This window comes from Carcharhinus amblyrhynchos, chromosome 3, assembly GCF_965287045.1.
Source record: "Carcharhinus amblyrhynchos chromosome 3, sCarAmb.v2.hapA, whole genome shotgun sequence".
Classification (NCBI taxonomy): Eukaryota; Metazoa; Chordata; class Chondrichthyes; order Carcharhiniformes; family Carcharhinidae; genus Carcharhinus; species Carcharhinus amblyrhynchos.
Genome location: NC_137326.1, coordinates 136,321,243 through 136,349,237, shown reverse-complemented (window position 1 = coordinate 136,349,237; position 27,995 = coordinate 136,321,243). Strand labels below are relative to the sequence as shown.

General features: G+C 50.3%; 1 protein-coding gene across 1 annotated transcript; it reads left to right on the top strand.

Annotated features, from left to right (window-relative positions):
• The first annotated feature begins 406 nt into the window (after positions 1–406).
• On the top strand, positions 407–27,912 carry LOC145341275 (organic solute transporter subunit alpha-like). Its single transcript, XM_080186200.1, has 10 exons — positions 407–456; positions 6,988–7,079; positions 8,740–8,894; positions 10,753–10,826; positions 13,772–13,930; positions 15,785–15,896; positions 18,338–18,484; positions 20,336–20,441; positions 23,810–24,025; positions 27,686–27,912. The coding sequence occupies exons 1-10, from the start codon at positions 425–427 to the stop codon at positions 27,910–27,912; spliced, it is 1,320 nt and encodes a 439-aa protein (XP_080042326.1). The 5' UTR covers positions 407–424.
• Positions 27,913–27,995: the final 83 nt, after the last annotated feature.

Genomic DNA, 27,995 nt, shown 5'->3' with positions numbered 1-27,995 from the left:
TCCCAGGACAGGTACAGCATGAGGTTAGATACCGAGTAAAGCTCCCTCTACACTGTCCCCATCAAACACTCCCAGGACAGGTACAGCACGGGATTAGATACAGAGTAAAGCTCCTTCTACACTTTGCACCCTTCAGAATTTGTTTTCTCATAAATGGATAGTCAGAATGTGGACAGGTTAGGAGTGGGGTGTAAATATTATAGAGTTATTCATTAGGAAATGCAGAATTCCACTGGGAATGTTGAAAGTCCAAAGAGTAAGGTGTTGCTGATGTAGCAGATTGATTAATGTGTCAGCTCTGGAGATCAGTGACCCATTCTGGTAAATATACTTCACCAGTCAAATGAACAGAGCTCCCGGCAGCGTGCACACTCACACACCGACAACACACAGGAGCACACAGGACACTGGCTGTGGAAGGACAATGGGAATCCCTTACCCCGAGGAGGTAACCAGGTAACAGGACAACAAAACATCTTCACACCTAAATCTGAAATAGGTAAACTTATTGCAAGTCCAGGACCGGTGCGTGGAACCTTAGCTCTGCATTTATAAGGTACCTTTCCCAACCTTTGGCTAGCACCATTTGATGTTGAGCCAAAGAGGAACTTAGAACATAAGAACATAAGAAATAGGAGCAGGAGTGGGCCATCCAGCCCTTCGAGCCTGCCCCGCCATTCAATAAGATCATGGCTGATCTGTCGTGGCTCAGTTCCACATTCCCGCCCTCTCCCCATAACCCTTAATCCCCTCGCTTATCAAAAACCCATCAACCCGCTTCTTAAAAATATTTAGCGAGGCAGCCTCCACCACTTCAACGGGTAGAGAATTCCAGAGATTCACCACCCTTTGAGTGAAGAAGTTCCTCCTCAACTCCGTTCTAAACTGCCCCCCCTTTATCTTGAGGCTGTGCCCCCTAGTCCTACTGTCCTTTCTGAGCAGGAAGAGTCTCTTCACCTCTATCTTATCCATCCCACTCATCATCTTATATGTCTCAATGAGATCTCCCCTCATTCTTCTAAACTCTAACGAGTACAAGCCTAGTTTATTCAGCCTCTCATAGCTCAACCCCCTCAACTCCGGTATCAGCCTAGTAAACCTCCTCTGCACTCCCTCCAAGGCCAAAATATCCTTGCGTAAGTGCGGCGCCCAAAACTGCACACAGTACTCCAGCTGCGGCCACACCAATGCCCTATACAGCCGCAGCAAGACCTCCCTACTTTTATATTCAATCCCCCTCGCTATGAAGGCCAGCATCCCATTCGCCTTCCTGACCACCTGCTGCACCTGCAAGCTGGGTTTTTGCGACTCATGCACAAGGACCCCGAGGTCCCTCTGCACCGTCGCCTGCTGCAGTTTTTCGCCATGTAAGTAATAGTCCTTCCTACCATTATTCCTACCAAAGTGGACCACCTCACACTTGCCAACATTAAATTCCATTTGCCATTTCCTGGCCCATTCGCCCAGCCTATCTAGATCCTTCTGCAGACTCTCCACACCCTCCGCACAATTTGCCATTCCACCAATCTTGGTGTCATCAGCAAATTTCGACACCCTACACTCGGTTCCCTCCTCCAGATCATCTATATAAATGGTAAATAGCTGAGGCCCCAGCACCGACCCTTGGGGCACTCCACTAGTCACCAACCGCCAATCTGAATAGTACCCATTGACCCCCACTCTCTGCCTCCTATTTGACAAACAATCCTCTATCCACGCTAACACCCTACCCCCAACTCCATGCCCCCTGACCTTCTGTAATAACCTTTTGTGAGGTACCTTGTCAAATGCCTTCTGAAAATCAAGAAAGACCACTGAAAATCAAGAAAGACTTCTGAAAATCAAGAAAGTTTGCAGATGACACCACGATTGGTGGCATAGTGGACAGTGAAGATGGTTATCTTGGATTGCAATGGGATCTTGATCAATTGGGCCAGTGGGCTGATGAATAGCAGATGGAGTTTAATTTAGATAAATGTGAGGTGATGCATTTTGTTAGATTAAACCAGGGCAGGACTTACTCAGTTAATGGTACGGTGTTGGGGAGAGTTACAGAACAAAGAGATCTAGGGGTACATGTTCATAGCTCCTTGAAAGTGGAGTCACAGGTGGACAGAGTGGTGAAGTAGGCATTCGGCATGCTTGGTTCCATTGGTCAGAACATTGAATACAGGAGTTAGGACATCTTGTTAAAGTTGTACAAGACATTGGTAAGGCCACACTTGGAATGCTATGTGCAGTTCTGGTCACCCTATTATAGAAGGGATATTATCAAACTAGAAAGAGTGTAGAAGAGATTTACTAGGATGCTACCGGGACTTGATGGTTTGAGTTATAAGGAGAGGCTGGATAGACTGGGACTTTTTTCTCTGGAGCGTAGGAGGCTGAGGGGTGACCTTATAGAGGTCTATAAAATAATAAGGGGCATAGATCAGCCAGATAGTCAATATCTTTTCCTAAGGTAAAGAGTCTAAAACTAGAGGGCATAGGTTTAAGGTGAGAGGGGAGAGATACAAAAGTGTCCAGAGGGGCAATTTTTTCACAGTGAGTGGTGAGTGTCTGGGACAAGCTGCCAGAGGTAGTAGTAGAGGCGGGTACAATCTTATCTTTAGACAGTTCCATGGGTAAGATGGGTATTGAGGGATATGGGCCAAATGTAGGCAACTGGGACTAGCTTATGGGTTAAAAAAGGGCAGCATGGGCCAGTTGGGCCAAAGGGCCTGTTTCCATGTGGTAAACCTCTATGACTTGCGGACGACACAAAGGTGGCTGGACTTGCGGTTGGTGATCAACATTGTCAGACAATACAGCAGGATATAGATAGGCTGGAAAATTGGGTGGAGAAATGGCAGATGGAATTTAATCCAGATAAATAAGAAGTGATGCATTTTGGTAGAACTAATGTAGGGGGGAGCTATTCAATAAATAGCAGAACCATCAAGAGTATAGACACACAGAGGGACCTGGGGGTGCAAGTCCACAGATCCTTGAAGGTGGCAGCACAGGTGGAGAAGATGAAGGTGAAGAAGGCGTATGGCATGCTTGCCTTTATCGGATGGGATATAGAGTATAAAAATTGGAGTCTGATGTTACAGCTGTATAGAACGTTGGTTAGGCCACATTTGGAGTACTGCGTCCAGTTCTGGTCGCCGCACTACCAGAAGGACGTGGAGGCTTTGGAGGGAGTGCAGAGAAGGTTTACCGGGATGTTGCCTGGTATGGAGGGTCTTAGCTATGAGGAGAGATTGGGTAAACTGGGGTTGTTCTCCCTGGAAAGACGGAGAATGAGGGGAGACCTAATAGAGGTGTACAAAATTATGAAGATCATAGACAGGGTGAACAGTGGGAAGCTTTTTCCCAGGCTGGAGGTGACAAACATGAGGGGTCACAGGTTCAAGGTGAGAGGGACGAGGTTTAACTCAGATATCAGAGGGACATATTTTACACAGAGGGTGGTGGGGGCCTGGAATGCACTGCCAAGTAGGGTGGTGGCGACGGACACGCTGGGATCATTTAAGACTTATCTGGATAGTCACATGAGCAGACTGGGAATGGAAGGATACAAATGAATGGTCTAGTTGGACCAATGAGCAGCGCAGGCTTGGAGGGCCGAAGGGCCTGTTTCCTGTGCTGTACTGTTCTTTGTTCGTTGAGTCTATGACTCTATCCCAGGACGCCTCTCAGGAACGACATCAATGTAAATGTGTCACAGGGGCAGATGTGAGGGACACCTGAATGAAAAGATTTTCAGACAGTTATTGGCTTGAAGGAGCATCTGAAAAGGGAAGAGAGAAACGGAGAGTTTAGCAAAGGGATTCCAGAGTTTGGAGCCCAGTGGCAGAGCGATCGAAATCGGAGGTAGCTAAGAGGATAGAACCCGAGGCACGCAGAGACCTCGGAGGGCTGTAGGGCAGGAGGAGGTTACACAGATAGTGAGGGACAAGGCCATGGGGGGATCTGAAAACAAGGTTGAGAATTTTAAAATGAAGGCATCCGGTAACCAGGAAACAGCTCAGTGCAGGGATAAAGGGGACTTGGGGTGACAAATGCTTTTTGACCTTATTATAACCACAGCCACTTCCTTTGCCTTTCATTCCATGACATTTTTTTAATTTAATCCCTCCTACCCTCCATCAGGGACATTCCCTATTCTTCCTCCTCTTCTCCCCTTCCAGCAGCATAAATTTCCTGGTGTTTCTCCCTCCCTTCCGTTCCAAAGAAGGGTGATATTAGATCGAAACGTTAACTCTGTCTCTCTCTCCTCACAGAAGTTGCCAGACCTGCTGAGTATTTCCAGCACTTTCTGTTTTGATTTCAGACTCCTACGAAGTTGTTTTTGATTTGATACGACAGGGGAGCTGGACCGTATCGTGAGAGATAATCCCCAGTTTACAAAGGGTAGAATGTGAGGGGTTGGCAGGGAGTGAATGAAATAATCAAATCCGGAGGTAAATAAGGCAGGAATTCGGACCACACCGAGGGTACCGTGTCCAGCTTCGGGTCTCCTCATTAATGAAGGAATAGACTTGCATTGGAGATAGTTCAGAGAAGGTTCACCAGGCTGATTCTTGGAATGAATCTCATCAGGAAAGGTTGAACAAGTTGAATCTTTACCCAATGGGGTTTAGAAGAATGAGAGTTGATCTTTTTGGAACACTTAAGGCGCGGAGGAGGCTTGACAGGGTAAATGCAAAGAGGACACTTCCCCTTGTGGGAAAATCTAGAAGTCGGGGAACATAGGAGCAGGACTAGGCCATTCAGCCCCTCGGACTTGCTCTGTCATACGATATAACTGCGGCTAATTTGATTGTAATCTTAACCCCACTTTCCTGTGCGCCTCCCATAACTCCAGGTCGCCTTGTAACTCAAACAGGTCTAGATTCCTCCACAGGGAAAGACTTCTTCATAGCATTCTCCCTGGGGCGGCACGGTGGCACTGCTGCCTCACAGTGTCAGGGACCCAGGTTCGATTCCCGGCTTGGGTGACTGTCTGTGTGGAGTTTGCACATTCTCTCCATGTCTGCGTGGGTGTCCTCCAGGTGCTCCGATTTCCTCCCACAGTCCAAAGGTGTGCTGGTTAAGCTGATAGGCCAGGCTAAATTGTCCCTTAGTGTCCCAAGATGTGTCAGTTAGGGAGATTAGTGGGGTAAGTATGTGGGGTTATGGGGATAGGATCTGGGTAAGATGCTCTTTCGGAGAGAGAATCAGTGTGTCTGCATGGGTTTCCTCCGGGTGCTCCTGTTTCCTCCTACAATCCAAAGATGTGTGGTTTAGGTGGATTGGCCATGCCAAATTGTGCCTTAGTGTCAGGGGGATGAGCTAGGATAAATGTATGGGGTTGTGGGATAGGGCCTGGGTGGGATTGTTGTCGGTACAGACTTGAAGGGATGAATGGCCTCCTTCTGCATTGTGGGATTCTATGATTCTGTGAACAACACAAATCCATTCCCTTCACTCCGATCTGAGCACTTCTACTGAGGTGGATAAATCGCCCGATACCTGCCCCATTCCTGAGGCTAAGGTAGACAATGTGCAGGATTATGGGAAGAAGTCACAAAGTGAATCACTCAGTTGGAGAGCTAGTACGGACACGATGGGTGGAATGGTCTCGTTCTGTGCGGTTACAATTCTTTCAATCTGTGATTCCAAGGAGTGGTGTTCTCTGCGTAAGCCTGTCAAGGAACTGAGTGAGGGGATTGTGGACATTTCAGTCACTGTTTAGAAAAACTTCTGAGATTCAGAACTTTCCCGTCAGGTTTCCGCTGACATTACACTCTCTACTTAAATATTCTGATTGTTATTCTTCCTGGTAAAGTGGATAAACTGTCACTGGAGACACCCACATTGTTTATCAGTGACCAGTTCAATTTCCACCAGCCTTTGAAACAATTGTAACTGGAAATAACCCAAGAACCATGAACTATCTCAAGAACAGGACATAAGAACTAAGAGCAGGGTTAGGCCATTCAGCCCCTCGAGCCTGCTCCGCCATCCAATACAATCGTGGCTGCTCTCATCTTGACCTCATCTCCACTTTCCTGCCCGTTCTCCACAACTCTTCAACCTGTTACTAATTTGTAATAAATCCTCGGAGGCAGAAGTCCCTTCACCAAAATCCCTTCATTGACCAGTCTGACAGCAGCTACAGAGGGCCATCAGTCAGCATCTACACTCGGAGTCCCAGAGGAACTGACACGCCTGGTTAAATACAGAGCAAGAGGCTCCCTGATTGGCCCATTAATTTGACCCTTAATCAGGGACACCTTTTGATGCCCAACCAAATAAACAAAATCAAATTAACTTCGGGACAACTCAAAAGGGGCAGCTCCCTAAAACAAGGGGAACCCAGCACCGTAGGTAATACACCCCAGTCCCTGCAGTCACCCAGTGGGCACAGAAGGCATCAACTGTGCCCTCGGACATCTCATGCTCCCTTCCAGGGACACCTGGCAGTGAATATAGAAGGTTGGACGACCCCCTTTGACCACCCGCTGCCTGGGCCTGTAGATGGCAAACCAAGCTCGGCCCAGGAGCAGGTTCACGAGGAGGTCCTCCTCCCCTCCCACCACCTCCCCCCCCCAACTCCATACCGGACACCCGTAGATTAAGAGTGTTGGGCTGAAGTGCAAACACAACATCAATGAAAGGTTTTTGAGAAAATGAGAAGTTTGTGTAGCCTATGAGACAGAGCATAGACATGGTTCATGGACTCTACAAGGTTGTACAAATGGCCCTTGACCTGGGAGTTCACATTCTAACAGGCCCACCTCAACTGCCTGGTTAAAGTCATTACATCGTTAAACAACTGTGCGTCTCCTCCAATTTTCTTTAGAATTCCCCCAGGGGAACTTTAAAGGCCTCATCAGCAGAATGATTCATGGGATGAGTATGCGCTGACCTCTGACCCTGTGACCTCGATGTACACAAAGCAAGTTATGATCTAAGAGTTTCATCAAGGGGGTTTACTTTTTTAAATTGCTTTTGAAGGTTTCCTCCGAACATCGTCGAACAGATTGAGAAATTCAATGTTTCCGAAGCCTGTTTCTTACCCGCTCCGAAATCCATCAATCTTATATTGGGTAAGTCACAAATAAAACCCTAAACTGGTCTTTAAATCGAGAAGCCCAGATGAGGCAGCTGCTGGAACGAAACAGAGAATGCCAGAAATACTCCGGGGCTCTGTGGAGAGAGTCAAGAATTCAGGCTTCAGGTCAAAGACCTTTTATCGGATCAGTTCTGACTAAAAGTCATCAACGGTTAGAAATTAGTCCAGGGCACCAGGAGGGATTGAATTGAGGTGTACAAAATTATGAAGCACTTAGACAGGGCGGCACAGGTGGCACAGTGGTTAGCACTGTGGCCTCACAGTGCCAGGGACCTGGGTTCGATTCCCGGCTTAGGTCGCTGGCTGTGTGGAGTTTGCACATTCTCCCCATGTCTGCGTGGGTTTCCTCCGGTTTGGGCCGAAGGGCCTGTTCCCCGTGCTGTTTTTGTTCCTCCCACACTCCAAAGATGTGCAGGTTAGGAGGGATTGGCCACGATAAATTGGCCCTTAGCGTCCAAAGATGTGTAGGGTCAGGGGATTAACAGGGTCAACGTGTGGGGTTAGGCGGATAGGGCCTGCGTAAGAGTCAGTGCCGACTCGATGGGCAGAATGGCCTCCTTCTGCACTGTAGGGATTCTATGATTCAAGACAAGCGGGCAGGAAAGATCTGTTTCCCCCGAGCTGAGGGGATGAATTCTCAGGGGGTTTAGAACCTGCTCGGGGCCTGATTCAATTCTGTACATAATTAAACATTTATCTATCTCCTCCGATTGTCGTTAGAATTCTCCCAGTTTTCTCCAGGAGAATCTGATTGGTAAAGGCGACATCAGGCAGAGTGAGTCATGGGCTGGAGTGCGTTCCAAAGAAAGTTTATTTGTTCGTGTCACAAGTAGGCTTACATTAACACTGCAATGAAGTCAATGTGAAAATCCCCTAGTCGCCACACTGTGGTGCCTGTTCGGGTTACACTGAGGGAGGATTCAGCCACGGCCAATGCACCCTAACCAGCACGGCTTCCGGACTGTGAGAGGAAACCGGAGCACCCGGAGGAAACCCACGCAGACACGGGGAGAACGTGCAGTCTCCGCACAGACAGTGACCCGAGCCGGGAATCGAACCCTGGTCCCTGGCGCCGTGAGGCAGCAGTGCTCACCACCGCGACACGCCATTTTTTAATAGGATTAAAATGAGCGACTAATTCCTTCTTCCTCCCTTGTGGCCGGTACACACATGATGGGCTGAGTGGCCTCTTTCCGCACCATCACCTTTCTATGGCTCTAACTGACGGGGCTCTGCTTCCTGTGGTTGACACCAACACTTTTACATTTAGCTCAGAGAGCCCACAGCAGTCGGTTTTACACCCCCACCCCCCTCCCCTCCAACATCCTCCCCCCCAATCCCACCCCCCACCAAACCTTGGACACTGCAGCACTCCCTCAACGTCAGCACTGGGGTTGGGTGCATGTGTGTGTGTGTGTGTGTGTGTGGGTGGGTGTTGGTGGGGGGGGAGTGGGTGGGTGTCGGTTTAGGTTACGCGCTCAAGGCTGTAGATTATGGATTTTAACCTTGACTCTTTATCTCAGTGATTAGAGGGTAGCTGACATCGTTTGAACACGTGGGGAGGTTTCAAAATTCTGCGATAGTGGTGCTTCTGTAGTCGAATTTCTGAGTTCATTTCTCTTGTCCTTGTGTAGAATTGAGCTGGTTGGAACTCAGCGTGTTTGCCGCACTAACAGCCATGACTGCGCTGTCCGTCATCATCTACCTGGAGAACACTTACTACTTACTGAAAAAAGTGAGGTGTCCCTTTAAAAGGAAGACTTTAGTATGGATTAGCGCAGCACCAACTGTGAGTTCATCTTATTGGTTTGATTTATTATTGTCACACGTATTAACATACAGTGAAAAGTATTGATTCTTGCGCGCTATACAGACAAAGCATACCATTCATAGAGAAGGAAAGGAGAGGGTGCAGAATGTAGTGTTACAGTCATAGCTAGGGTGTAGAGAAAGATCAACTTAATGCAAGGTGGGTCCATTCAAAAGTCTGACAGCAGCAGGGAAGAAGCTGTTCTTGAGTCGGTCGGTAACGTGACCTCAGCCTTTTGTATCTTTCTCCCAAAGGAAGAAGGTAGAAGAGAGAATGTCCGGTTTATGTGGGGTCCTTAATTATTCTGGCTGCTTTTCCCAAGGCAGCGGGAAGTGTAGACAGAGTCAATGGATGGGAGGCTGGTTTGCGTGATGGATTGGGCTACATTCACAATTTTTTATAGTTCCTTGTGGTCTTGGGCAGAGCAGGAGCCCAGACCAAGCTGTGATACAACCAGAAAGAATGCTTTCTATGGGGCATCTGTAAAAGTTGGTGAGAGTCGTAGCTGACATGCCAAATTTCCTTAGCCATAAAGTTAACTGTTACTCCTGGGAAAAAGTAAGGAATCACATTGAATTCTCAGAACAGAACCAGGTCATTTGGCCCAACTGATCTGTGCTGGTGTTTATGCTCCATACAATAGCCCCACCACCCCCCACTCTCCCCAGCCCCGCCCTCCTTCCTTTCCGTGTACAAGAAACCCAAGTCCCTGTGGATGTTCAAGTTTCACAATCTTCTGTCATTTATAAAATATTGTTTTTCCTTTCAGAGTTACACAGATAGATGTAAAGGGGTGTGATACAGTTGGCATTACGGAGATGTGGTTCCAAGGTGATCAAGGATAGGAACTAAACATGGAACATGTTTAGTACCTATCCTTCATAGCGAGGGGGATTGAATATAAAAGTAGGGAGGTCTTGCTGCAGCTGTATAGGGCATTGGTGAGGCCGCAGCTGGAGTACTGTGTGCAGTTTTGGGCGCCGCACCTGCGCAAGGATATTTTGGCCCTGGAGGGAGTGCAGAGGAGGTTTACTAGGCTGATACCGGAGTTGAGGGGATTGAGCTATGAGGAGAGGCTGAATAAACTAGGCTTGTACTCGTTAGAGTTTAGAAGAATGAGGGGAGATCTCATTGAGACGTATAAGATGATGAATGGGATGGATAGGATAGAGGTGGAGAGACTCTTCCCGCTCAAAAAAGACAGTAGGACTAGGGGGCACAGCCTCAAGATAAAGGGGGGGCGGTTTAGAACGGAGTTGAGGAGGAACTTCTTCACTCAAAGGGTGGTGAATCTCTGGAATTCTCTGCCCGTTGAAGTGGTGGAGGCTGCCTCGCTAAATATTTTTAAGACGCGGGTTGATGGGTTTTTGATAAGAGAGGGGATTAAGGGTTATGGGGAGAGGGCGGGAATGTGGAACTGAGCCACGACAGATCAGCCATGATCTTATTGAATGGCGGGGCAGGCTCGAAGGGCTAGATGGCCTACTCCTGCTCCTATTTCTTATGTTCTTATGTAACATAGAACACTACAGCACAAACAGGCCCTTCGGCCCACAAGTTGTGCCGATGATATCCCTCCCTACCAGGCCTATCTATAACTCCCAATCCCATTAAATCCCATTAAAACATTGAGCCTATTGAGTGTTTCGGAAGGACAGACAGAAAGGGAAAGGTGGTGGAGTTACATTGTTGATTAAGGATGATATTGATATGATATTGAGGAAAGATATTAGCGTAGCTTGTTGCTGAGTGACAGGCAGAGTGGTGATGTTTAGATTGTGCTGCATTCTCCTCTCTCTCTGCTCACTTCCTCAGTCAGTATCTCCTCCTGTTCTAGGTGATTGGTGCCACATCCTGTCTGGGTCTCTGGGTTCCTCGGGCAACCATGTTTGTTGATATGATGGCAGCAACGTAAGTGGCAGCGACCTCTCCAATCCCAGTGAGCCTCGTACACACTCCGGACCCTCACACACAGTCCGGGCCCTCACACACAGTCTGGGCCCTCACACGCAGTCCGGGCCCTCACACACGGTCCGGACCCTCACACGGAGTCTGGACCCTCACACGCAGTACGGGCCCTCACACGCAGTCCGGGCCCTCACACGCAGTCTGGACCCTCACACGGAGTCCGGGCCCTCACACGCAGTCTGGACCCTCACACGGAGTCCGGGCCCTCACACGCAGTCCGGACCCTCACACGGAGTCTGGACCCTCACACGCAGTACGGGCCCTCACACGCAGTCCGGGCCCTCACACGCAGTCTGGACCCTCACACGGAGTCCGGGCCCTCACACGCAGTCTGGACCCTCACACGGAGTCCGGACCCTCACACGCAGTCCAGACCCTCACACGGAGTCCGGACCCTCACACGCAGTCCGGACCCTCACACGCAGTCCGGACCCTCACACACAGTCCGGACCCTCACACGGAGTCTGGACCCTCACACGCAGTACGGGCCCTCACTCGCAGTCCGGGCCCTCACACGCAGTCTGGACCCTCACACGGAGTCCGGGCCCTCACACGCAGTCTGGACCCTCACACGGAGTCCGGACCCTCACACGCAGTCCGGACCCTCACACGCAGTCCGGACCCTCACACGGAGTCCGGACCCTCACACGCAGTCCGGACCCTCACACGCAGTCCGGACCCTCACACACAGTCCGGACCCTCACACGCAGTCCGGACCCTCACACGGAGTCCGGACCCTCACACGCAGTCCGGACCCTCACACGCAGTCCGGACCCTCACACGCAGTCCGGACCCTCACACACAGTCTGGACCCTCACACGCAGTCTGGGCCCTCACACGCAGTCTGGACCCTCACACACAGTCTGGACCCTCACACGCAGTCTGGGCCCTCACACACAGTCTGGACCCTCACACGCAGTCCGGACCCTCACACACGGTCCGGACCCTCACACACAGTCCGGACCCTCACACGCAGTCCGGACCCTCACACACGGTCCGGGCCCTCACACGCAGTCCGGGCCCTCACACACAGTCCGGACCCTCACACGCAGTCCGGACCCTCACACGCAGTCCGGGCCCTCACACGCAGTCCGGACCCTCACACGCAGTCTGGACTCTCACACGCAGTCCGGACCCTCACACGCAGTCCGGACCCTCACACGCAGTCCGGACCCTCACACGCAGTCCGGGCCCTCACACGCAGTCCGGACCCTCACACGCAGTCTGGACTCTCACACACGGTCCGGGCCCTCACACACGGTCCGGACCCTCACACACAGTCCGGACCCTCACACGCAGTCCGGACCCTCACACGCAGTCTGGACTCTCACACGCAGTCCGGGCCCTCACACGCAGTCCGGACCCTCACACGCAGTCTGGACTCTCACACACAGTCCGGGCCCTCACACACGGTCCAGGCCCTCACACACGGTCCGCGCCCTCACACGCAGTCCGGACCCTCACACGCAGTCTGGGCCCTCACACACAGTCTGAACCCTCACATGCAGTCCGGACCCTCACACACAGTCCGGGCCCTCACACGCAGTCCGGACCCTCACACGCAGTCTGGACTCTCACATGCAGTCCGGACCCTCACACGCAGTCCGGACCCTCACACGCAGTCCGGGCCCTCACACACAGTCTGGACCCTCACACACGGTCCAGACCCTCACACACAGTCCGGGCCCTCACACACGGTCCGGACCCTCACACACAGTCCGGACCCTCACACGCAGTCCGGGCCCTCGCACGCAGTCCGGGCCCTCGCACGCAGTCCGGGCCCTCACACACAGTCCGGACCCTCACACGCGGTCCTGACCCTCACACGCGGTTCGGACCCTCACACGCAAACCCAATCCTAATAACAGCCCAGCTTCTCTCCCTATCATTTTTTCACTCTATCACTCTATCTCTTTCTCTCTGTCACACTCACTCTATCACTTTCTCCCTCTATTAATCTCTCACTCTATCACACACTCTCTCTCTCTCTATCAGTCTCCCTTTATCAGTCTCTATCTTTATCACTCTATCACATTCTCCATCTGTTCCTTTCACACTCTCTCTCTCTGTCACTATCACTCCCTCTCCTTCTATCACTCTCTTTATCTCTCTCTTTCTCTTTATCATGTTCTCTCTCTTTCTATCACTCTCTCTGTCACTCTCTCTCTTTATCACTTTCTTTCCATCTATCACTCTCTCTCACTCTCTCTTTATCTCCTCTCTCTATCACACACTCTCTCTATCGCTCTAGTTTACACATTCTCTAATATACTCTGAAAACAGGAGTTTGCTCGGTGAGATTGCTGTGGCTCTAACCCAATACTTTAACCTGATCCCAACACCAATTGTGAGTTTAACTCGAATACTGAACTGTGACCTTTGACCCTACGACATGTTCCTTAACCCTACAGTAATGAAGTAAGTACTGAGTTTTACAGTACTCCTTGGAAAGCTGTTTCGAGAGTAGCCGAGTGCTTCATGTTGTTAGTGAGTGCTTAAACTGGACCAGATGCTGGGCAAGACGACAGCTCAGTGACTATCACTGTTTGCTGTGCAGACACATGGATTTGGGTCGGTGTCTGCGGGAGTTTGCGCATTCTCCCCGTGCTTGCGTGGGTTTTCTCCGGGTGCTCCGGTTTCCTCCCACACCCCAAAGATGTGCTATTAGGCTGACTGGTGTAACAAATTGTCCCTAAATTAGCCTTCCCTCAATCTGGTTTCCAATGTGGAGTGCCATAAGCGTCAACAAGGGTCACGGGTGGGAGAGGGGACTCACAATGTTGAAATGGCAGCGCGGGCTCGTTGGGCCGAAGGGCCTGTTTCCCGGGCTGTTTTTGTTCATTGTTCTTTGAGTTTGATTTTGGTTTGAACTCTCTCTGTTTCCTCAGCTATTTTGCGGTGTGTTTTTATTTGCTGCTCTTGGTGATTGTGGAGGGTTACGAGGGACAGGAAGCTTTGCTGGAACGCCTGGAGACCACCTCAATCGTGATCAGTACGGGTCCCTGCTGCTGCTGCTGCCCCTGCCTCCCTCACATGAGAATGACCAGGTGAGAGGTCACCGAGCACAACACCTCCAATCAGAGAGAAGGGAAAAGAAAGGTTTGCATTTCTACAGCGCCTTTCCCCACCTCCAGGTGGGTGGAAGGTTTTATAGCCAATGAAGTCACAGAGTCAGGATTTTTTTCCCTATTAACTCAGAGGAGGGGGAGTCACTGATGAGGCCAGCATTTATTACCCATCCTTAATCACCCCTTGAGAAGGTGACGGTGAGCTGCCTTCTTGAGCCGCTGCAGTCCATGTGGTGTAGGTGCACCCACCGTGCTGTTAGGGAGGGAATTCCAGAATTTTGACCCAGCGACAGTGAAAGAACGGCCGATATGTTTCCAAGTCAGGATGGTGAGTGATTTGGCGGGGAGCTTCCAGATTTGGGCAGCACGGTGGCACAGTGGGTTAGCGCTGCTGCCTCACAGTGCCAGGGACCCGGGTTCGATTCCCGGCCTCGGGTCACTGTCTGTGCAGAGTTTGCACATTCTCCCCGTGTCTGCGTGGGTTTCCTCCGGGCACTCTTGTTTCCTCTCACAGTCCCAAAGACATGCCGGTTAGGTGCATTGGCCGTGCTAAATTCTCCCTCAGTGTACCCGAACAGGCATTGGTGGATTTTCACAATAACTTCATTGCAGTGTTAATGTCAGCCTTATTTGTGACACTAATAAATAAACTTAAAAAAAGATTAAATTTAAAAAAGAAATTGGTGGAAAGGACTTCTATATAAATGCATTCTAAAAAATATATAACCTCACAATCATGATTAGATTTCACGTGGCTTTAAGGAAGAGAGATGTTGAGATGTGATAAAAACATTGTGAGTAAAAACAGAGAATGAATGGGGTTCACTCTGCAGTACCGCCATATCCCTGCTGTGGGCGCTGCTGGGCAGTCATTGAACATGGAGCAGCAGCACCACTAGGTGGGCACCAGCAGTACTGCAGCCCCAAGGCTGGACTTTAAAATCCATGTTATTAAATTAGCTAAATAAGGACACCGAGAGGGTAACCACAATTTCATCACATGTTTACAATGACTGACTTCTTGCTTAAATAGATAAATCAGTAGTTGCTCTCCTAGTTTGCACTTCCTCTCCCCAACCAGCCATCAATACAAATTCACCCAAAATTGTCTTGACTTGCACCAAGCCCTGTTCACCGTCACCCCTGCACTCACTGTGACATTGGCTCCCAGTCCAGCAACATCTCAGGAATAAAATTCTCATCCTAGCCTTCAGCTACCTTCGTGGCCTTGCCTTCTCTGTCACCACCTGCAGCCCCCCACAACCCTCTCAAACCTCTCAACCCTCTCAAACCTCTCAACCCTCTCAAACCTCTGCATCCTCCAATCTGGCAACTTGCATATCCCCAATTTCCATCGCCTTGCCTTGCCATTGCCTTCAGCTACCCGGGCCCTGAGCTCTGGAATTCCCTCCTTGAAACCTTTTCACCTCCTTTAAGACAGTCCTTAAGACCTACCTCTTTGACCAAGCTTTAGCTCAGCTGTCCGAATGTAGCTCAGTGTCAGACATTGTTCGTTCCTGTCCAGCACCTTGGGGATGTTTTGACAATGTCAAAGGCGCTATATGAATGCAAGTTGTACAAAACTACCACCTTTTGGTGGATGTTTCTGAGAATTAGAGTGGGTGCCTGGAACTTGCTGTTGTGGAAGCGGATACCGTAGTGACCTTTAAGGGGTGCCTTGACAAATACATGAATAGGATGGGAATAGAGGGATATGGTCCCCGGAAGGGGAAGGGGTTTTAGTTCAGTGGGGCAGCATGGTCAGTGCAGGGCCGAATGGCCAGTTCCTGTGCTGTAATTTTCTTTCTTCAATTTTTCTTTCTGTCTGCTCAGACTTAAATTCAGGATTTTTGTGCTGGGATCTTTCCAAGTGGCTTTCCTCCGAGCTATCATTTTTTTCCTGGGAATCGTTTTATGGACAAATGGACTGTACGATCCGGATGATGTGAGTGAGATGAAAACAATATTATTGAATCTTTGACTTTTAGGCTGAGGCTTTATTGCGCCCCCCCCCCCTCCCCCCCCCCCCCTCCCCCCCCCCCCCCCGCAACCCCCACCCCACTCAGGTGAACGTAACAAATCTCCCGGACTGTGAGAAGGAGCAGGGTGAGATTTCCCCAAACTCCTCAGCCAGGGCCACTGATCACAACTGTTCAGGGGATCAGGCTGGCAAACTGACCTCAGTTTCCTGGCTCCAAAGATCGTGCTTTTGCATATAATTCCTGTGGAATTCTCCGCCACGGACAGTTTATATCCAGAGTCCCCGTAACTTGCCCTTTCCCACTCACAATACCCTGCCCTCAAATTAAGAATCGGCTTCAAAGTAAAACAGGCATTAAATGTTGGCATTTAGAGCTATAGGAATAGAATATAAAGATAAGGAAGTGTTGTTGTAACTGTACAAGGTATTAGTGAGGACGCACCTGGAGTATTGTGCACAGTTTTGGTTCCCTTATTTCAGAAAAGATGTAGTGGCATTGGAGGCAATTCAGAGGAGGTTCACTAGATTGATTCCAGAGATGAGGGGTTTATTGTATGAAGAGAGATTGAACAGTTTAGGCCTACACTCCCTGGAACTTAGAAGAATGAGGGGAGATCAAATTGAGGTATACAAGGTGATAAAAGGTATGAATAAAGTGGGTGTGGAGCGGATGCTTCCGCTGGTGGGGCTTTCTAGGACGAGAGGCCTCAGGATAAGCGGCAGCAAATCTAAAACAGAGTCGGAGGAGAAACTATTTCTCCCAAGGGGTTGTGAATCTGTGGAATTCGCTACCCCAAAGTGCGGTGGGTGCTGGGACAGTGAGTGAATTTAAGGAGGAGTGAGACAGATTTTTAATTGGGAATGGGTTGAAGGAGCACGTCAGCCATGATCGAATGGCAGAGCACACTCGATGGGCCGAATGGCCTAATTCTGCTCCTCTATCTTATGAACTCAAGTCAGGCAAAGTCGCCATAGTCGTAGGGAGAGAGCTGATTGGTGGTGATTTAATCTGAGGGTTACCACACCTCAGGGTGAGGGGCAAGGTCGAGCCTTCATGAATAACCTCAGCCGGTGCAGGAATTGAACCCGCGCACTTGGCATCGCTCAGCGTCACAAACCAGACGTTCAGCCAACTGAGCTAAACGGATCTCAATTATTCTCCCCACAAATTCACATTTTGCCAACCGGGACATTACAGCTGGGTGCAAGGGATTGGGCAGATGGAACAAGCTGTGCTATAAAGATTCTGGGATGGTGGGATTGTCGTATGAGGAGAGATTGGGTCGACTGGGCCTGGACTCACTGGAGTTTACAAGTATGAGAGGGGGGTCTCAGTGAAACGTATAAAATTCTGACAGGGCTGGACAGGGCAGATGCAGAGATGTTGTTTCCTCTGGCTGGAGTGGGGGGGTGTCTAGAACAAGGGGTCCCGGTCTCAGGGTACAGGGTAGGCCATTTGGGACTGAGATGAGGAGAAACTTCTTCACTCAGAAGGTGGTGAATTTGTGGAATTCTCTAGCACAGAAAGCTGTGGACATCAACTCACTGAATATAAAGGGTGGCATGGTGGCACAGTGGTTAGCACTGCTGCCTCACAGCTCCAGGGTTCAATTCTGGCCTCAGGTATACACATTCTCCCGATGTCTGCGTGGGTTTCCTCCCACACTCCAGAAATGTGCGGGTTAGGTTAATTGGCCGTGCTACATTGACCCTAGTGTCAGGGGATTAGCAGAGTAAATATGTGGGGTTACGGGAATAGGGCCTGGGTGGGATTGCGGTCAGTGCAGACTCGATGGGCCAAATGGCCTCCTTCTGCGCTGCAGGATTTTATGATATTTAAGATGGAAATGGGTAGATTTCTACACTCCAAAGGGAATGGGGAGAAAGCAGGAATGTTGAATGGCAGAACAGGCTCAAAGGACCAAATGGCCTATTCCTGTTCCTAGTTTCGATGTGAGAGTTTAAGACACGCCCACTCACTGCACGGACGCCTTGGACATTTCAAGAGCTGTTCCCATTGGCCCGGCAAAGCAGGTTTAACGTTTTGGGTGTGAAGGCGAAGGGAACGTGAAGATGACCCTTCCCACGCAGCGAGTGGGAATGAGCTGGAACTCACTGCCTCCCTGCCACTGCAGAGCGAGGGGATGGGACTGACCGGCTTTTCAACAGGAACCTGGCATGAACTCAATGGGCTGAATGGCCTCCTTTTGTGCGGGAGTCACTTAGTAATGCGATAGATTGTCCACCAGCCATTTTGTGGGTGATTTGTGACCCAGTCACTCCGTTGAACTCAGTCCCCATTCCATGCCCAGGTTTGGGTTGGGGTGAATGGGAAATATTGCGTTTGTGATTCCTGATGGGGTGAATGGGATACATTTCTTCTTTCTCTTGTGTTCCTTTCTCAGTTATCGTCAACCAGTATTTTTCTCTGGCTCAACCTGTTCCTGGGAGTGTCCACAATCCTTGGGTTGTGGCCAGTCAACATCCTGTTCCGACAGGCGAAACTCCACATGTCTGATCAGAATCTGACGGCAAAGTTTGTTCTGTTTCAGGTGAGTGACAAACACAAGGATCAGCCCAGGGACAGGCACTAATTGGATTTATTACTGTCACGTGTGTTAACGTACAGTGAAAATTTTCATTTCTTGCGCGCTACGCAGACAAAGCACACCGTTCATAGAGAAGGAAATAAGGGAGTGCAGAATGTAGTGTTACAATCATAGCGAGGGTGTAGAGAAAGATCAACGTAACGCAAGGTGGGTCCATTCAACAGTCCGACAGCAGCAGGGAAGAAGCTGTTCTTGAGTCGGTCGGTACGGGACCTCAGACTTTTGTATCTTTCTCCCAAAGGAAGAAGGTGGAAGGGAGAATATCCGGGGTGCGTGGGGTCCTTAATTATTCTGGCTGCTTTTCCCGAGGCAGTGGGAAATGTAGATGGAGTCAATGGATGGGAGGCTGGTTTGCCTGATGGATTGGACTGGGGGAGGGTGGGAGGGATGAGCCGCAATCGGACCCCCCCCCCCCCCCCCGGGAAGCCCCCGACCCCCCCACGATCAGACCTCCCCCAGGAGGCATTCCCCCTCCACCTACAATCAGGCTCCCCCCAACACCTCCCCCCGCCAAGGGAGGCAGCCATCCGCCCCCCCATGGCGATCAAATCCCCCCTCGGCAGAGCACACCCCGAACCCACCTCGATCGCTGCTCTCCCTCCACCATCCTTCTGATCTGCATTCGTTGGACAGCCTGCAGCACCCTCCTGACCTTCCGCTGGTGTCTGCCGGAGGAGGGGGCGGAGTGGGGGGGGGGGGGGGGGTGGGGGGGGGGTGGTTGGGGAGCGAACTCAGATGGATCTCTGGTTGGAGGAGTGGTGGTGGTGGAGATTCTCCCAAGTCCATGCTGCACCCCCCACCCCCCCCCCATTCCTCCACGACCTCCCCCAACCCCCACCCTCGCCCGCCACCCCCCCCCCAACAAAACCAGAGATCCATCTGAGCCCAACCGCCCCCCCCCCCCCACCACTCCTCCAGCAGACGCCAGTGAAAAGGCCAGGGGAGGGTCTGATTGGAGGGGGGGGGGTGGGGTGAGGTCCCTCCCAGAGGGGGGTCCAATCATGGCGTGGGGGGGGTGGTGGGATCGGGGGGCCTACCTCCTCGGGGGGGGTTCAATGTGGGGGGAGTGGGGGGGGGCGGCGTCTGCCAAGGTGCCGGGGGGGGGCCTACCTCCTGGGTGTGGGGGGTGGGGGGGGGGGGGGGGCGTGGATTTGCCAGGGTGGTTAGTGGGGGGGGGTCTGCAAAGGGTGTTCGAGGAGAATGGGCTTCGGAGGCTCCCCTGCAGAACAGGAATCGGCTTCGGATTTTTATTCTGCAGGTGGATAGCAGCACGGATCCAGACCGGATCCGAAGACGGTAAAGTGGGCGTCGGTAAAGGCGCCATCTGCTCGGTCTCGGGTGCAGATCGCGTTACAGGCCCGACACCTGAATTTACCGCGATTTCGGGCATGTATTTTTGGTAAAAATCGGGCCCTTAGTGTCAGGGGAACTAGCTAGGGCAAATACATGGGGGTAGGACCTGGGTGGGATTGTGGTTGGTGCAGACTCGATGGGCCAAATGGCCTCCTTCTGCACTGTAGGGATTTTATGACATGGGTCAAACCTTTAACCAAAATCTTTCCCCTCTTTCCAAGATCCTACAATTACAACATTTATACGATTTTGGGGACAGGTACGTGGAAAGGTTTAGAGCCGTCAGGGCCAAACGCAGGCAAGTGGGACTCAATCAGTTGAAGAAACCTGGTTGGCGTGGACGCGTTGGGCTGAAGGGCCTGTTTGCCTGCTGTCTATCTCTGTGATGATGAGTCTGAGAGACGCACTGTTTCCCAACCCTTCCTTTCTCGTATTTCTCAGGCGATTCTGATCCTGTCCTCGCTGCAGAATTCTATCATCGGAACGCTGGCTGGAGCTGGAAACATCAGTTGCGCCCCCCCGTACTCTGCAAAGACCAGAGGTCAACGTATGTAAATGGAAGCAGCGATGCAGCAACTGCCTGGGAGGGGGAGTGGGGCCTGCGAGGGGCCGGGGTGGGGGACGTCATATAGAAATTTGCAGCATGGAAACAGGCCCCTCGGCCTAATGTGTCCATGTTGCCTCTTTCTCTGTAACCACTGAGCTAGTCCCAATTGCCCGCATTTGGCCCATATCCCTCTATACCCATCTTACCCATGTAACTGTCTAAACGCTCTTTAGAAGACAGAATTGTACCCACCTCTACTGCTGCCTCTGGCAGCTCGTTCCAGACACTCACCACCCTCCGTGTGAAAAAATTACCCCTCTGAATACTTTTATATCTCTCCCTTCTCACCCTAAACTATGCGACGTGGTGCCTACTTCCCCCCCCAAGCCCCCACCCCCACCATCACCACCACATCGGCCTGTGTCGTTAGTAAGCTAATTAACGATAAGTCCAATATTTGCTCCTCGTGCCCCCTGCTCACTGACCGCAGTTCCCTCCAGGATCGTCAAACGCTTCCATTTAAGAGTTCGCCCACTTTTCAAATCCTTCCGTGCTTTCACCCGGTCCCTGCAGCCTCCTCGATGCCCCACAGCCCTCGGAGAGTCCGGCCCAAATCCAGCCTCCCAGGCACCCCCGATTTCCATCGCTCCACCGTGCCTCCAGCTGCCGGGGTCCAAAGCCTCCGCGCCCACCTTCTTAAAGAATCTCCCTAAAACTTACTCCTTTGACCAATCCTTTGGTCGCCTGACTGAATATCCTTCTCTCGCGGCCCCACGTCAAACTCTTTTTGGTAAGCCACCTGTGAAGAATCTTGGGACATTTTTACCACATTAAGGGTGCCAACTAAATGCAAGTTGTTGTTGACAGCTTCTAACACAGTCCAAAAATCCATCCCCTCCAAGTGGTGATCCATCATACATGTCCCTGGATTAGCTGGGATGTAACTCAATGATTTTGGGAGTATGGGGGGAGGGGAACGCTCATTTTCCACGAGGAGACTTCCCAACCGTACTCAGAGGAATGAATGCTGACGGATCTCCCTTCCCCCACCACCACCCCGCTCTCTGCCCGCTCCCAACCTCCATAAGCCCACCACACCCAACCCCCAGAACCACATCACACTCAGACACCCTCCCCCAAACACACACACACACAAACTTCAACCCCAGGGTTAGGAGGCCAGTTGTAGCCCTGGTCCCTACTGAAACCAAGTTAGCCAAGCAGAGATCAAGGCTGCAGCTGTGTACATTAAACAGGCCCCGTTATTGACTCGAGTGAGCTGCCTGTTGAGGCTCAGTCTGTTAGAACCAGGAAGAAACCATTCTGTTGGATCACGGCTGATCTCTCTCCAGCACATTTAATCAGCTTGGGTCCGTAACACTTAAATAGCAACAAGCTGCATAGATAAGCTGTGCGGGTTAGGTAGATTGGCCAGGCTAAATTGACCCTAGTGTCGGGGGATTACAAAGAACAGCACAGGACAGGAACAGGCCCTTCGGCCCACCAAGCCTGCGCCAATTGTATTGTCCTACCTAAACCAACCGCCTGTACCCCTCTATTCCCCACCTGTTCATGTGTCTATCCAGATAAGTCTTAAATGTGGCTAATGTACCTATCTCACTCACCTCACTTGGCAGTGCATTCCAGGCCCCCACCACCCTCTGTGTAAAAAAAAACATTCCCCCCCCCCCCGCACATCTCCACTGAACCTTTCCCCCCCTTATCTTGAACTTGTGCCCCCTTGTAATTGTCATCTCTGCCCTGGGAAAAAGCTCCCAACTGTTCACCCTATCCAAATCTCTCATACTTCTGTCAGGATTAGCAGAGTAAACATGTGGAGTTATGCGAATAGGGCCAGGGTGGGATTGTGGTCAGTACAAACTCGATGGGCTAAATGGCCTCCTTCTGTAGTGTAGGGTTTCTGTGATTCTACATTTGCAGTTGATCTTTCCCCATTTCCTCACCACCAAGCTGTACCAGCGTTTAGATTTGATTAGATTTATTACTGTCATGTATTAACATAGTGAAAAGTATTGTTTCTTGCACGCTGTACAGACAAAGCATACCGTTCACAGAGAAGGAAACGAGAGAGTGCAGACTATAGTGTTACAGTAATAGTCAGGGTGTAGAGAGAGATCAACGTAATGCGAGGTAGGTCCATTCAAAAGTCTGACAGCAGCAGGGAAGAAGCTGTTCTTGAGTCAGTCGGTACGTGACCTCAGACTTTTGTATCTTTTTCCCGATGGAAGAAGGTGGAAGAGAGAATGTCCGGGGTGCGTGGGGTCCTTAATTATGCTGGCTGCTTTGCCGAGGCAGCGGGAAGTGTAGACAGAGTCAATGGATGGGAGGCTGGTTTGTGTAATGGATTGGGCTACGTTCACATTCAATGGATGGGAGACGGATTTCAGAAAGAATTCCACTCAGCTGTGTGAAGAAATGTTGCTGACGTCATTCCCAAATGTCCTGGCTCCTGAAGCTTCTCAATTCTCCCACCAGGGAAAGTTTCTCACTGCAAACCCTGGCAAATCCTTTCAACGTTTCACCACTCTGGCATTTGCCACACGATTAACATAATTCCAGAGAGCCTGGCCGTTCAGGGATGATGTCAGGAAGCACTTACTCACACCAAAGGTTACGGAACTCTGGAACTCTCTCCATACAGTGGTTCAAGGTGTGTGTGTGTGTCAACTGAAAAAACCAAGATTGATGGAACCAACAGGGGTAGATAAGAACATAAGAAATAGGAGCAGGAGTAGGCCATCCAGCCCTTCGAGCCTGCCCCGCCATTCAATAAGATCATGGCTGATCTGTCGCTGCTCAGTTCCACCTTCCCGCCCTCTCCCCATAACCCTTAATCCCCTCTCTTATCAAAAACCCATCAACCCGCGTCTTAAAAATATTTAGCGAGGCAGCCTCAGATCCAGCCATGATCTAACTGGATGGCACACTGGTTAGCACTGTTGCCTCGCAGCTCCAAGTTTGATTCCTGGCTTGGGTCACTGTCTGTGTGGAGCTTGTACGTTCTCCCCACGTCTGTGAGGATTTCCTCCGGATGCTTCAGTTTCCTCCCACAGTGCGGATTAGGTGCATTGGCAATGCTAAATTGCCCCTTAAGTGTCCTGAGATGCGTAGGTTAGAGGGATTAGTGGTGTAAATATGCGAGGTTACGAGGATAGGGCATGCGTGAGATGTTACCAATGCAGACCCAATGGGCTGAATGGCCTCCTTCTGCACTGTAGGGATTCTATAAATGATGGAACAGGTTCAAGGACCCCAATAGTTGCCTCCTGTTCCCCACTGCCTTAAGCACTAAAGTTGCTTCATCACCTTGCATGGATATAATTCCTGAACTTCCGATTCCTTCACAGTCATGAACAACCAGCTCCTGATCATAGAGATGTTCTTTGTTGGAATTCTCACACGAGTGTCCTACAGGAAGAAGGATGATCGACCAGGTTACAGAGCACTGGACACAACCCAACCCAAAGAACAGGAGAAAAGAGGCTCTCCAGCAGCAACACAGGACGCTGACAACTGTGTTACGATTTTACCCGGAGATCTCGGACAGCCAGACACCGTGATCTGTAAGCTCTAGGAGCGCTGACGACCTCAAATGGAACCCAAAAACTTTAATTAAAATCTACCATTGTACCTCAAGTTGCTTTTAAAGAGCAGTGCACTCTCACACCCAAGTCAGAGATCGTAGATTCAAACCCAACTCTAGAGATTTGAGCACATAATCGAGCCTGGCATGCCACAGTACTGAGTGTGCACAGTCTTACTGATAACTGCTTCTCTTTGTTCTGCATGTTGCAGTCAGCGTAACCCCTGAACCATCCTCAATCGTAGAATCTTACAGCAAAACAGGCCATCCGGCCCATCATGCCTGCGCCAGCTAGGCATTGGCCTAGTGGCATTATCGCTAGACTATTATTCCAGAAACTCAGCTAATGCTCTGGGGACCCGGATTCGAATCCTGCCACGGCAGATGGTGGAATTTGGATTCAAAAAAAAATCTGGAAATCTACTGAAACCATTGTCAGGAAAAAAACATCTGGTTCACTAAGGTCCTTTAGGGAAGGAAATCTGCTGTCCTTACTTGGTCTGGCCTACATGTGACTCCAGAGCCACAGCAATGTGGTTGATGGACAATAAATGCTGGCCACCCAGTGATGCCCATATTCCACAATTAGCTGCATTCTCAGCCCATTCCCTCACCCGCTCTTTCCCCACAGGCCCTAACTTTTTTCCCTTTTAAGGATTATTTCAATTCCCCTCATAGATGTTATTATCCAATCTGCTTCGGCTGCCTTTTCACAGAGCAGGGTACCAACCATGGTACTTAAAAAAAAACACAACTCAATCACCCATAGCCAAAGATTGTGGTTATATTCATCACCGAGATGTCTGTAGGATCTCACCAGAACAGAATGAGTTGTCCATATAAAAGCAATTACCCTTCAAAATTATGAGAAGCAAATAATTGTGCTCAAATGCGGGGATTGTGTTACCTCACCACTTGTTCAGAGGTGAAAACAACAATTTTTTTACTCCAGTGGTTTGGAACTCAAGGCCCATCTCAGTATTCCATGCTCTACAAACACAAGCTCCTTTGCTTTGCCTCATCCTGACTCACAAGTGCCCAATATTTCTGCCACCATTCTTGGACTCGATATTTGCCAACAACCCCAGCGTAGCCATGGGCAGCAGTTAGAGTGAGGGATGTTAGTTAAGATGGTTACCAATAATGAGTGGGTCCATTGAGTCTACCCCTCCATTCAATAAATTTAGGGCTGATCTCTGGGGTCCGAGGTTCACGACCAACTGAAGAAATTTCTCATCTCAGTCGGAAAACGGCTGACCCAATTGGTCCCTGGTTCTGAACTCTCCACTTGAGAAACTGCCTCTTGGGCATCCATTCTGTCAAACCCTTTCAAACATTTCATGTTTCAATGCCATCACCTCTCATTCATCTGAATCTCAAGTAATAACAAAAGTCCATTCTACTCCACCGCTCCTCACAGGACAGCTCTCCCATCCCAGTTCCTCCACGCTCGGGGACAGGGGGGCGGAGAAGCGAGGCAGACTCACATCCTTGAAGAACCACTAGCACAGCGCTCGAGGAACCTGTAACTCAAGCAAACATCAGAAGTTTTAAACTTTAAAGGGCTGTCCTGTGAGGAGCAGTGGAGCAGAATGGACTTTTGTTACTTGAAATTCAGATGAATGAGAGGCGATCACATCGAAACATAAAACATTTGAAAGGGCTTGACAGAGTGGATGCCCAAGAGGCAGTTTCTCAAGTGGAGAAAAAATTTAGAAAATTACAGCTCAGAAACAGGCCTTTTGGCCCTTCTTGAGATTTCAGAACTAGGGACCAATTGGGTCAGCCGTTTTAGACCGAGATGAGAAATTTCTTCAGTTGGTCGTGAACCTTGGACCCCAGAGATCAGTCCTAAATTTACTGAATGGAGGGGTAGACTCAATGGACTGCATGGACCCACTTGTTATTTGTAATCATCTTAACTAACATCTCTCACTCTAACTGCTGCCCACGGTTACGCTGGGGTTGTTGGCAAATATCGAGTCCGAGAAGTTGTGATGGTGACAGAAGTATTGGCACTTGTGCGTCAGGGTGAGGCAAAACAAAAGAGCTTGTGTCTGTAGAGCATGGAACAGTGCTAACCATTGTGCCACGAGTAGACTTACAAGTAGGGCAGCACAATGGTTAGCTCTGCTGCCTCTCGACATTGGGATCCAGGTTTGATTCCCGGCTCGGGTCAGTTTTTGTGTGGAGTCTGCACATTCTCCCCCTGTCTGCGTGGGTTTCCTCCGGGTGCTCCGGTTTCCTCCCACAGTCCGAAAGACGTGCTGGTTAGGTGCAATGGCCGGGCTAAATTCTCCTTCAGTGTACCCGAACAGGCACTGGAGTGTGGCGACTAGGGGATTTTCACAGTAACTTCATTGCAGTGTTAATGTAAGCCGACTTGTGACACAAATAATAAATAAAATTTAAAAAAAACATTAACACTGAAGGTACAGTGAAAATCCCCTAATCACAACACTCTGGTTCCTGCTCGGGTACAAAGAACAGTACAGCACAGGTACAGGCCCTTTGGCCCTCCAAGCCTGCCCCGATCATGTTTACCTATCTAAGACCAACCACTTATATCCCTCTATTCCCCATTCATGGAGAGAGAAGTTAGCACAGCCAACGCACCTAACCAGGCACGTCTTTTGGACTGAGGGGGGAAACTGGAGCACTCGGAGGAAATCCACGCTGACACAAGGGGAAAGTGCAGGCTCCACACTGAGACTGAGCCTGGATCCCTGGCGCTGTGAAGCGGCAGTGCTAACCGCCGTGCCACTGAGCCACCCTGTTCCAAGTTGCACTGGGAGAGGAGGGGAGAAAACACTGCAAAGTAACCCATCGATTGGGCAGAAGAGAAAAAGGGACACAAGGCAGAGGTTTGTTTTAATGCACTTTAATCAGACAATTTTCCAATGTTTGACAGTCGGAGGTTGATTCAAAAGATCAGCACAAAATGACAACATGCAAGTCTAATAAAAATCCCAACTCAGCGCCGACTTACAGCACCTTTTACTTCAACTGATTTTAATTTAACCCCTTCCCCCAACCACCCCACCCACGGAATCAAGCCTCTTTTTTTAAAATGTATAAATTTAAACAATTCATAAAGATTGCCCACAGGAACAGATTCATTGCAATGCATAAATAACACACCCACACACACACACACACACAGATTCCTTATACAATACCAGGCCACCCAACATTCAAAGGGGAGAGTTGGACAGTCTGGGACTCCGTATTTCACTCTAACAGTGGGACTGCCCACTTTTGATCCGTGTCCTCCCAGGAGATATAAAGCAGGGGGAGAGAGGGAGAGGAGTTGGAGAGCGCGGGCGAAGAGGTTCAAGGGTCAGCCTGAACCAGTAAAGGCCAGAGAGTCGCGACCGAGTCGGATTGGGCATCTATTACGACCAGACCTCCTGTCATCCACATTCCCAGGGAACTGCCTTGACAAATCTCAGTGCACAGGGAGGGCGAGATTGGGGTCCTTCTCATTTTGCTGAATGAGCTGTGGCCAGCGTTTCCCATCCGTCCCCCCTTTCCAGTCCAAGGAGCCCTCACGCAGCTGTCAAACCCACCCCTCCCACCCCAACTGCCAGAAGAGACCTAACTGCCCGTCTTCTGCTTCTCACGCACGTCTCCAATGCAGCAAGCTGGTTTGAGTGCGACACCATGCACGTGGTGAGGCTGCTGAGACAGTCCCACCACAAAAGGGGCTGGCACTTGGCAGCGCTCTCCCTTCTCCCGACATTACAACAACAAGCGTGCACTTCAGTGGCCGCCAAGTGCTTTGGGACACCCCGAGGTCACGAAAAGCCCCTCTTTAGACGCGTGCACTACCCGGAGAGCACCTTCAGAAACCCAAGAGAAAGGTGACACAGAGCAAAGTGCAAATTTCAGTGCAGCATTGGGATTACAGTACAGCATGTAATAAAATAACAGTCACAAGAGCTGCTCCT